The following is a 12,362-nucleotide window of genomic DNA, read 5'->3' as shown; positions in this document are numbered from 1 at the left end:
TACCACTACTCTTACCACTACTGTTACTCCAACCATAAGTTATCCACAAGTATATTATAAGTTTTAAGTAATTTGCCCTCATCCTTCTCAGAGGAAATAAACTTTACTAAGCGAATTAATGATGACTGTAAGAAGAGAAAATAATGGGAAAATGTAGCAGAAGATAAAACAGAGCAAAAGTATTTTCACTGTTTGTGTATCCCACATCAATACTTGTCCTCATTATTTTTAGCTTTTTGATCTGCTGCCCCTTTGCCATATAGTTTTTCCCTTAACAAAGTCCCCCAAAAGTGTTTCCCCAGTGACACCCAGTCATATGTCTCAATAAGTCTTAAATCACAGCTATCTGGATTCCCTGCACTGTTGCCGTGCTGCGATCAAAGACTAGTTAGCCTCTTAATGGCTCAATACTAAGAAAATTGAAAATGTGGCAAACGGTCTGGATCATATTTCTAACAGTATTACTTACACATACACACACATCTCTCCCTTACTTGAGCCACAGGATACTTACTTAAAACAAGAAATCTTGAAGGTCAGAAAAGTTGATTTCAATCAGAAATGATGCCAGTCATGTTATTGCTTCCAGATATAGTAGTTTAACAACTTACTTCTCATTTAAACTCCTGCAATGTATTATTAACTTGCTTAAATTGTGCAGCATTACTGATCTATAGTTGGCTCATAATGCTGTAACAAGGCTTCTTTCTCAACCCAGACACAGATGACATATCTCACCAGCCCTGGTGTGAAATCCCTGTTTCCACCAGCCGGCTAGCCTCTGCACACGCCTTTGTTCCAAATTATGTCACCAGCGCAATACGTCATCATATGAATCCCTTCAGACATGAATGACAATCAGGACAAAACACATTTCAAAATCTCATCTTTGTACATCAAATTCACATTCTGATGTTCACCCACCCATATGGCATAAAACAAAACAATCTTTAATTCTCGTCTTCCCCTGAAAACTCCTTTCCTTTTTCCTAAGAGGGGAGGAAGAGGAAGAGCAGACAAAGTGCAGCAAACCTGCAGCCGACCCCGGAAGGCTTTTCCCCTGCTTAGGCTGCTGACTTTAAATTTAGCATGTAATTAATCTGCAGCAATCCAGAAGGCTTTCTTCTTCAGGCTTTCTTAGTTTAGTAGCAGTAATGGCAGAGAGGCTGCTAAATGTCATATAATTGTAGATGTGGAAAACATCCTGAATAATTGGCCCTATTTCCGATGTTTGTGGGATTTTGATGCCAGGGGAATCTTCAAAATAAACTTTCTGCATCACTTGCTGTTTCTCTGAAGCTTGGTGTGTGTGTGTGTGTGTGTGTGTGTGTGTGTGTGTGTGTGTGTGTGTGTGTGTGTGTGTGTGTGTGTGTGTGTGTGTGTGTGTGTGTGTGTGTGTGTGTGACACACTGTGAGCTATGTCTGCTTTTGGGTTGTTTATTTGGATATGCTACATTCAAAGGCAAACATGTACACACTAGGATAGGAAAATAAGGGGGAAAAAATGCCATACGGTATCTAAATATAGCTGCTGTATTTTTCTTTCACCTCTGTAAACCTTGAAACTCCTACAAAGCTTTTCTGACTACCTTGACTGGTAAACATAACCTCCTGTAATCCTGTGTGCTTTTCACTTCAAATCACATGAGTTTTGTTTAATACTTTTTTTAAAAATATATACACAATTCCCTCAGCTACCACGTGAGTTTTACTTCTGGGTAAAGGGATGGCATAAAAATGCAAACACAAATCACAGAGATAATTTTTTACGCTGTGTGTCTTTTCTCAGAACGCACCATCATCATGTCCACGCACCACCTGGACGAGGCTGAAGTTCTGAGCGACCGCATCACCTTCCTCGAGCGAGGAGGATTAAAATGCGTCGGATCCCCCTTCCACCTGAAAGACAAGCTGGGTCAAGGCTACAAACTCACACTCACAAAGAAGGTACTCATCCTCCCAGGCGTCCAGCCGCCATTCTCAGCTGAAACATGACTGCAAGATTGTGTTATTCACAACAAGTAATAACTGTGAAAATTCTTATATAACCATATAAAAAAACACCTTATATGATTTAAAATCCACTTCTCCCCATTTTACATTTGGTCCCGTTCTTCATGATACCATTTAAGTTGCTGTTGTAGTACAAATATTTTTCTTGTGCTTTTTTGTCAGACGGATATTAACAATGCTATTTGGTAATGCACAACCAGTGGCTTTATGTCTATTAGATTGGACACTATAGTAGCACGAAACACTAATTGTATCAGATGAATTAAAAAAGTGCTAAATGAGCTAAATACAGCACGGATAATGCTCTTTTGACTGCCCTTAACTGGCTCAAACATTCCTTTAGTAGACTTTGTTTCTGACTGTTCTCATAATCTAATATTCTTTTTTTATGTATTGCTGAATTAATGAGTATCCTAGTATCCCATCTGCTAGCTACAGGCTTTGGTTTCCTTAAATATTCTGTATGAGGGCTATTTTCCATCTACATTTATTTAAATCTGCATCAACCTCCTCATCCATGCACTGGTCAGTCATTTCAACAATCCTCAGGCAGTGTCTAACAAGAATGTTTTGCAAGTTCCCAAAGTTTATTTTACCCTTAACCATGCACTCAGATGACTTGTTACTTATTTGGACAACGCATAATTTAAAAAAAAGCAGAACCCACATTTTAAAACTCTCAGCGTGTCTACCCAGCAGGCGCTTCAGCTGCGGTATTCCAGTCATCCGTCTCACGCGCGCCAGCTGCCCACACAGGCTGCACAATGGCTCATGCTCTATGTGTGCAAGAGCAACCTGAACCGTGAATGTAATTTCTTAAATCTAAGGCACAGAACTGAAACATACAGACACACAAATTTAGGGAGTGGATGATGCTGGCAGGGATAGAATGATTGAGCATACATGCCTTAATGCCACGAGAGATTTTTGTTGTGTGTTAAAAAAAAGCATGTCAGAACCTTTTCTGCCTTTCTGTCTGCAGATGCAGAACCTAGAATCGGAGCAGATCGACAATGTAGAACTGAAATCCTTCATCCAAGCTCATGTACCTGAAGCCCGACTTAAGGAGGCCCAAGGAGGTGACCTGGTGTACTCACTGCCTGCCTTCAACTCATCCAACGCCTCCTCATACCGCTCCCTCCTGACTGCTCTGGACTCCAACCTGGACGCCCTGCAGCTCGGAGGATATGGAATCTCTGACACCACCCTAGAAGAGGTCCGCTCATAAACACCCACACACAATAACAAAGATCATAAATGCAGACACAGTGTAAGAGAAAACAAACTCAACTGCTGTTAAGTTTTTCCTCTGTAAATGAAATCTAAACTTCAGAACTACATGTCAGCATAAAGATCATCCATCCATCCATCCATCCATCCATTCATTATCTATAAGTCTTTTTCCCAATCGGAGTCGCGGGGGGCTGGAGTCGATCCCAGCTGCCATTGGGTGAGAGGCGGGGTACACCCTGTGCACCAATCAATCACAGGGCTGACATATTGAGACAGATATCAAGCCAAACTCATACCTACAAACAATTTTAGAGTCACCAATTAACCTAATAAACATTTCTTTGGACTATGGGAGGAAGTGGGAGTACACAGAGAGAACCCCACGCATGCACAGGGAAATCATGCAAACTTCTGACTTCTGGCCGACGAAGATTCGAACCAGGAACCTCCTCGCTGTGACACGCAACAGCGCTAACCACTGCATCACCAACCACAAGATCAGATGGACAATAATTTTGACGTGCTCATGTGTTTTTTTCTTTCATCTGTGCAGGTCTTCCTCCAATTGGGTCATGAAAACACAGAGCTTGGGGATGAGGACTGCCTCCCAACGATCTCAGAGACAGTTTCTGACACTGTGTCCATGGACAGCTTCACGTCAGACCTGGGTGGAAGCACCTCCAGCTTCAGCGACAACATCAGTAAGTTCAGTCACTATTAACTTATTCTTATCCATCCGTTTCCCCCCTCCTTACTTTTATCTATCTTTTCCTTTGTCACCTATATATACACATACAATAAATACAGAAGGGACAGGAGTTTAGATGTCAACTTTGTCAGCAGTAACAGTGGAGGAGAAACTAATCTGACTTCTGGTAAACTTTCCACGTCCGAGGCTGCTAATTCGTTTGCATTTTTGGGGGTTTTCTTTGTGATATATACTTGAGCACACAGAGCAATTTGTAATCTAATGCTTTGTACTGAGGAAAGCAGAAGTGCTTTGAGCTAACTTTTGTAACTTAGCAACAGCAGGCAGCGGATAGAAGCGCTCTGAAACTGATTTTGTTGGCACTGCCAGCAACAATAAGACATTAGTGGACACAGCACATATTCCCTTAGAAGCACTTTGACAATAGCTGTTTTATTAGACCTAGCACCTAAAACTTTTGTGATACTCCTGACCCTTAAGCCTAGTGGGCTTTAACGAGTAATATGCAGGCGTCATCAAGACAGTAGAAAGTATGTTAATGTGTACATTTCTTCACCGATGTGTTGTAGAGCTGACAGGTTCCACAATGGCGCGCGGCATGACGCTGGCCTGCCAGCAGATGGCAGCCATGCTGACAAAGAGGTTCCATCACAGCCGCAGAGACTGGAAAGGCCTGATCTGCCAGATCCTGCTCCCTGTTCTGTTTATGGTGGCTGCTATGGGCCTGGGCTCCATCAAGAGCGACCTGCAGCACTATCCCGAGCTGGAGCTAAGCCCAGCGCTATACAAATTCGGACCAAGCTACTCCTTCTTCAGGTGAGTTCTTGTGACGAGGGAGATGCAAAGGAGTGCTGGGGCGGGGGAAAGCACACAGGGTGCTTTTTCACCAAGCATGTTCACAAAGCTTTAGCTTTTTTTGGCAAGGTCAGACCCTCTGAGACTAAGATGTGAACACATAAACATTTGAAAAGTGTGTGTTATGCAAGTGAATACTGATACACCTATTTTTTTAACAAGTCTAGAAACAGCTCTTGGAGTTCTTATTATGGCAAAGTCTCAAAAAAAAGAAGTCATAGAGCTGTTTTTATCTCAAGTGATAACTATTTTATGTTGAAACTGGATGCACCCAAGTAAATGATTAAATGTTGAAGCCGCACCCCTGTACCTTTAATGATGTGCTTCTGCATTCCTTGGAACCGATTGGTCCGTTGGCCCGCTGCATAATTTTCTGGGTAGACAGCATGTCATACTTGTTATAAAACGAATGCAATATTGTAGTTTGTTGAAGGGCAGACAGACCTTAAAGGAGAAGGAGCGAAGGGGAATGTAAGGGAAAGAGACGATTGTGGTTGAGACAGCTGAGATGTGAGATCAAAAGTGAGAGGGATCGAGAGTGTCAGGAGGTTGCGAGATGTCTTCATTCCTGAAAAGTCTTGTTGTTTGATCAAGGGAGTGTAAAGCAATGGAGGAAAGGCTGATGTGCCAATCAATGTCAAAGACCGTGTGGATGCTCTCACCCATCAGCTATAGCTTCAAATACAAAAAAAAGAAAAACATCTAAAAATTGACAAAAAAGGTTGTCAATGTTAGAGTCCAGTGCTGGGGACAATTAAAGCTAGCCATGGTCAATAAAGCTTCTTTAAAATGACCATATTACTATATTATTCTGCGTCATAATAATGCAAGCTTACATTTTACAAGCTTATTCAGTGCTATGTATATAAGGCCTTCTAGTATGAAAAGTGCAAACTTAATGACCTGATTGTTTATTAATTTGTGCATTTAAAGGTGTTTTAAGGCGAGGGAGCGATAAAAATAAAGTAAACCATGCCCCCCTACTCTCCCTTTATCAGTTTCCTCACAGTAAGGATGCTTCATTAGGATAATGAATGAGCCTCCTGTGGACACAATTTATAATATTAAATTCTTCTTTTTAGCTTTTCTACTTAGAACCTTTTGATTTATGCAATTCTTTCTGAAACCAAAGAAAGACTGGATACATGTATAATAACTTTTGTCTACTTATGCCACGTGAAAGCCTTAAGAAAAGTCTTATGTTTGTGATTCTTCCTGTTATTACTCTAATGATTATGGCAACGACAAAACAAATCAGTTTAACCTTTGAGGTTGAAGTTATTTGTTTTCTGGCTCCACAGTAACTCCGATCCCAACTCTGAGCAGCTGATAAGCACCATGATGTCATTCCCTGGAATCGATAACGCCTGCCTCAACAAGCCAAATAACCCGTACGTAATCATGGCTGCCTCAAATGGCAGCAGCTTTTTTTTCTGAAAACGAGCAATTACTATTTCTGACAGAAGCAGTCAGTTTCCTTATGTATTCTATCCTTTTACACCCATACACTGTTTTTTAAGTGCCCATCATTGTCATTCTTTTCATGCCTCTATTTTCACCTTGTTTCATTATACTAGTCTGACTCCCTTCCCTTCAATCTCTGCTGCTCTCTCTCTCTCTCTATCTCTATCTCTCTCTCTCCCTTTCTGGTCTCTCTCTTGTCCCTGCTCCCTATTTTCCTGCTGCTCAGCTCAACGTATGTGGCTGAAAGCCTGCAGCAGGAATCTGCCATGTGAGAGCATCATTTGTATTCCATAAACACCCCGTGTTTATAGGCGAGATTTTCCCCTTACAGACACTCAAATCAGTGTTGGCACTCATGAACCAGACCTCTGAGGCATTTTTAAAATTCCCTTCAAAAAAAGAAAAAAGAAAGTATTGAGGGAGAAGGAAATGTACTAAGGTGCAAAATAAAGCTGCATATTTTACTCACGACATCCTGTAATCACAGCTACATGACAGTGACTGAAAGGGCAGAGAGTGTTGCATTCAGTTGACTTCATTTTACTGCCCCCAGAGTCCGGTCATTTTTGTTGTTTGACATGTGGGACATGTGAGTGTACAAACATCTGTGTGTTGCTAGAATCTTTCATAGATTTCCCCGAAAGCATTTGGCTGAAATCACAGTGCGGGAGAGTTGGACAGCAACCCACGCAAGGAAATTTCACACAATATGATTTTACAGAAAATTTTACACAGCTTTGAAAACAGTTCTGAACTGATATCAAAGGACATATTTGGGTCCTGATCTCACAGAAATCGTGCTAGCTCCCAGCAGCTGCATGAATGATTGCCGACAGTTGCGATGATGAAGGCCATCATATCAACTCAGTTTCAGATGTGTTCTGGGGTGTGTCTGGGGATGAGCTCGGGGCATTATCACGCACCGCAGACTCCCATCACTCCACTGAGCCACCATTTCACTTTGTGAATGTTTCATTTAAGGGTCTGCTCGAGAAGTACAGATCCCTGGAGATCCAGTGGGAACAGCTCCAAAGCATTTAGTGGCTGTAAATGCACCCGCCAGGAACAGGTGAGACCGGGTCACTGCTAACTGTTGGCGTGTATGTGTAAGTGTGTGAGTGACTTTCAGTGTTCTCGTCCATCTGTGTTTCTACACTAAAATGTGTCTTCCTGTGCTTGTATGCGCAATTCTTTGTGCAACACAAGTGTAACACATTTGTCTCTGACTTTCTCTGCAGACATGTGACAGTGAAAGCTACCAGCCCCCCCACAAAAGGACCCCTTCATCTCAGATTGTGTATAACCTGAGTGGCATCAATGTGGAAGAATACCTGGTGACAACAGCAAATGACTTCATCAGAAACAGGTGAATGCCATCAGGGTTTACATGTACTGAACAGTGAATGTATGAAATATATGAGGCACTGTCGCTGTGTCCCATTTTACAATAGAATTTCAATACATCACTTAATTTTGCTGAGTAAACATGAGTTAAGATGGTTGGTTAGTTCACGTTATTTTTACAAGATGTTTTTTTTACTCTATATTAGTTTATAGTGGACCATTGACCCTAATAAGAAAAATTAGAGCTTCTTCAAAGTGTTTTTAACTTCATGTCACTGAAATAATATATCATTCAGGTTGTAAGCTTCAAAGAACAAGTGAAAGAATCTTATGTATGTATATATGTGGATGTTGGGGACCTCTATGGACAAAGCCACTCCAAAATTATCATCTGGTTTCTTTTAACATTTAAATGAGTCTCTCTATTGAGAATCTTTGCTGTGGAAAAAAAAAAAAAAAAAAACCAGCTGTGTCTGCTGTTAAACAACTGTGACACCTACCCCCGCCGCAGCAGTTTTAGGCAATACAAATGATTAAATAGAAATAGTCAATCTTCACCCTTATGGTCTCGGTTGTTGTTGTAGCTTATAAAATGATATCCCTATTAATTCCAGTCAGTTTCACAACCAGCTCAAAAGTCCTTACAGGAGCTTTAAATGGTTACGTAGCAGTGTTGCTTTTGCAAGGAAAGTGGTTTGTATACAAAACAAGGATTTGCAGGAGTCTAATTGACTGTTGATTGAGGTAACTTTGCTTGCAGGGGAAACGTTTTCACCTATCACATTGCTCAATACAAAAGGACATCACGTACCTTGTCAATCATGTTTGTCGTTCTCTAAAAGAGTTCTGGTGCTTTCAACCAAATTGCTTCCTATCCGCAGGTGGGCATCTGCTTTGATTTTCCAGAGAGAGGATTAATCAACAGACACACACTTTTTTGTTTTCCAACACAACTCAGACGTCTTTGTTTTGATCGATATATGTTTGCTTTTTCAGATATGGTGGATTTGCTTTGGGTATGCCGCTCCCCGCTGACTTACAAATGGACGTTAAATCTGTGCCCAAAAATCGCACTCTGTCTAAGGTAACATATCTTTCCTTCTTCCATGCCCCCCCCCCGTCTCATTATCACTTTAATTGTGTACTGATGAGTAGTTGAAAGTTAAAACACGACATCCTTGTTAAAGTTGTTTGTCTTGCAGATGGAGCTACTTTGTAACACCATCAGTGTCATCATAAATATGCTTTACTGCAGCAATTATGCCACTCTTTTAGTGTGTAAATTTCCTCAGATGATGACGACTGCTTTTATTGTATCAATAAAGCCTCGGCTTCAAATTTTGTGAAGTTTAATCTAGAGAGAAAAAGAAGACTTACATGCCCTCATGTGTAGCAGTGTGAGTGATGGTTTCTTTACATTTCATTATTGTGTTTCCCATCCCCTTTAGGTCTGGTTCAACCCTGAGGGCCACCACACAATGCCAGCATACTTAAACAGCATCAACAACTTCATCCTACGCTCCAATCTCCCAGCAGATAAGGATCCACGCAAATATGGTAAGCTGCCATGAGTAAACTTTGCACATGGAATGTCAAACTTTACTGAATAGAAACCCAGCTTTCAGATTTCTAGATGTGTTGCTGCATACTGATTTTGCAATATTGCAATGCTTCTATAGAGGTCTGTATACAGATTATTTATAGCGGAATTGTCCTTTAGGCATGCAGACACTCAAGACTTGTGTTACTGCAAAAAAAAGAAAAACTTAGGAAACGTGCATCAAATCTATCTACTTAGCAAGGTGCTTGTGATTGAACACCCAGTGCATTTTGTATGCTAAATATAAAGAGAGCTGTAAACAGTGTGTTTACTCATGCTTCATTTCACTGGATTAAAGCCAGGGGGTGCTGTGTGTCCTTAGACTCACATCAATACGCATTGTGAATACTGATGAGTTCCGCTCATTGGGGAGCTATGCGAAAGAGAACGAGGCTGGCCCACGTATCCAGCACTGTTTCAGCTCTTCAGTATTACCCTGACCATCTGCCTGCCAGCAGTAGCACGCACATTTACACACACTCATGAAGAAATGCTCATAAAAGCATTGATGGCATGCTCAGAAATACATGCACACATGCATACAGACAAATTTGTTTCCCACTGGATGGAAAAAGTGCTGCAGGGTAATCATTTAAATGTTATTGGCAGAGGAAGGGTTGGAGATTCAGGGCGATCACTTTTCAAGGTGATGGTTTATCCGTCAAGTGTGAAGCCCTGACCCTCATTACAGCAAAACCAACTCTGGATGGGGTCTTTTTAGAGGTATACATCAAACAGTTTTTCATTACAACCCTCGTAGGATTTCTGAACATAACTGCCCAGTGCCAACAGATGTGCTATCACAATCCTGTCCAGTGCCTCACTACAAATTCTGATCACTCCCACCTGCAACAATGTTCTGTATTAAAAGTCTCTCCGGCCAATCCCGAAGAGAAAAGAGACTCAGATGTTAATAATCCACCATGGCAGATGTGAGCTAGAGTAACTCTTTACATTATTATTTGGCAAACATCGCTAAAATGAATTGATTCCAGCTTATAAAATTTGAATAATGTTTTATTTTTTCTTAGTTTCTAACGTGTCTGGTTTTTGGACTGTTGACCAAAGTAATAAATATTAGGGGTGTTAATGTCAAGACAGTAACATATCATCATCCTGACATAGGTGATACAATTATTAAAATCGCTGCTGCCAAATATCATTTTAAAGATTTATTTTTGGGCTTTTTGTGCCTTTATTGGAGAGATAGGACAGTGGATAGAGTCGGAAATCAGAGGGAGAGAGTGTAGGGAATGACATGCAGGAAAGGAGCCACAGGCTGGATTTGAGCCCGGGCCGCCTGCTTAGAAGACTACACCCGCCATACATGGGGCGCGCACTAACCACTGCGCCACCAGCTCCCCCCAAATATCATTTTAAAATAAAAACAATATTAATACAGTGGCAGGAAGTTGACTCACTGCGTCATTACTTCAAGACTCCTCATGGTGATGGTTATGACATGAATGAGAATGAACATGAACTAAAGTTATTTGGCCAAAGTAGAAGATAACAGAAAAAAAGAAAAAGATGGCAGAATGTCAGAAAACAGTGAAAAGAACTCAGGAGATGTAATGAGTTAAGAGGTGACACCAAAATGCCGTAAATAACACATACATAAATCCTGAGCTTTACCTTTTAAGGGCATTTAATGTTAGTCAGTTCATCAGATCATGTTATATGGTTGTCTTGCAATATATCAATTATTGCAGAATCACTGTATCGTGCTGTTACTGTAATGGATGTTATAGAATGGTAACGTAGCGTTTCATGATTTGCCCTGTGATTCCCACGCCTAATGCTAACAGTGTGTAATGGTAAAGACCACCAATCACATTTGGGTTAATTGACAAAAAAACATCATTTCCACCAGAGTGCCCTTAAACAAGGCACTGAGCCTGTAACCTGCTCCAAGGCTTCTGTACTTTGGATGAACTGACAGTCTACCATCTCAGGAAATGGAAACAGAGGCATGCTGGGGAGCAGTTTATGTCTCTGAGCATCGAAGAGACCCTGGGAAAAATGATAAAGAAAATTCAATCTCTTTTTGTGTGCTCTGGCAAACCAAATCATCCTGTCATATATTTCTCAATGAAGTGTGTCCCAAGCACACAGAGTATCATTGCTCGTTTGGTTCCTGCGGTAAAATAAAGCCTGCATGCTGATTTGCTGCCGTATTATGCTTTTGAAATTGCAAACAAAACACTCTGTGTTTTTCTTTTACAGCCATTTCAGTTTCCAGTCACCCCTATTTTGGTCGGGCGGATGACGAAGACGCAATGTAAGGACTACTACATGTGATATTTCTTCTTCTTCTAAACAGAATATCTGCGTTCAAAAATGTAATTAGCTGCACTTGAAAAAAGACGTTTGCAACAAGCACTCTAATCTGTGAAAACAAATCCCAGAATTAGTCGAGTCATAATGAATATTATTGGCTGTTGTTTGGCTGAGATGAATGATGAAGCCATCCTACTTTTCAATTCAAGACATCCAAGTCAGGGTGGACTGAGGGCAGTGAGGTACATGACAGCAGTATTTACCCATATTTGATTTTCTAAATGGATTTCTCTGAGCTTGCACTATTGATCACCGGCCCGATATAATGACTGTTTACCCTGAAGGTGGCATGGAGGTGGATTGATTCTAGCCCACTTCCCAAAATGAGTTTATATATATATAATTCTCCACAGTCTGCTTTAGAGATCCAGACTATATGTCCCTATGTGTGTGCACGCATGTATACACACGTGTGTGTATCAGAGGATCAAGTCAATTAAATCCTTTGAAGAGTGGGTTGAGCTGAGGCTGTGGCCTCATGATGCCCCCCCCCCCCCCCCAGTATCTTATAAGCACTAAACATTTCACTGGCTTTTCCCACTGTGTTTACTACCCTTCCATTTCATCACTCTGCAATGCTTTAAGTGAATGATGTGGCTGTTGAGCTACAAGTACACACTCACCCCTCCTACCAGGGTGAGATTCTGCATCCTGACATTGATGCATTGATTTGGCCTGAACCGTGTCAAAGATGCAATAGGCTTATAACTCGAAATGTCTTGATTTTTACAGAGTGGTAGCCCATGGGAAACATTAAAACACCAACTTGGCCCAACTGATAACAAGCCAGCTCAGTAGTTGCTG

At 41.1% G+C, this 12,362-nt stretch overlaps 1 protein-coding gene across 1 annotated transcript in view; it reads left to right on the top strand.

The window, feature by feature from the left end:
* abca12 (ATP-binding cassette, sub-family A (ABC1), member 12) overlaps nt 1–12,362 on the top strand; it is a gene marked incomplete in the record, with an annotated part of 43,677 nt that overhangs the window by 20,316 nt on the left and 10,999 nt on the right. Inside the window, 10 exon segments of the mRNA XM_065962372.1 lie at nt 1,790–1,947; nt 2,996–3,229; nt 3,800–3,947; nt 4,525–4,771; nt 6,112–6,201; nt 7,256–7,343; nt 7,513–7,640; nt 8,615–8,702; nt 9,067–9,175; nt 11,445–11,499. Coding sequence (XP_065818444.1) covers nt 1,790–1,947; nt 2,996–3,229; nt 3,800–3,947; nt 4,525–4,771; nt 6,112–6,201; nt 7,256–7,343; nt 7,513–7,640; nt 8,615–8,702; nt 9,067–9,175; nt 11,445–11,499 — 1,345 coding nt within the window.

The sequence above is a fragment of the Labrus bergylta genome, chromosome 13 (assembly GCF_963930695.1).
Source record: "Labrus bergylta chromosome 13, fLabBer1.1, whole genome shotgun sequence".
In the NCBI taxonomy this organism is placed as follows: Eukaryota; Metazoa; Chordata; class Actinopteri; order Labriformes; family Labridae; genus Labrus; species Labrus bergylta.
This window is presented reverse-complemented; position numbering and strand designations above follow the sequence as displayed.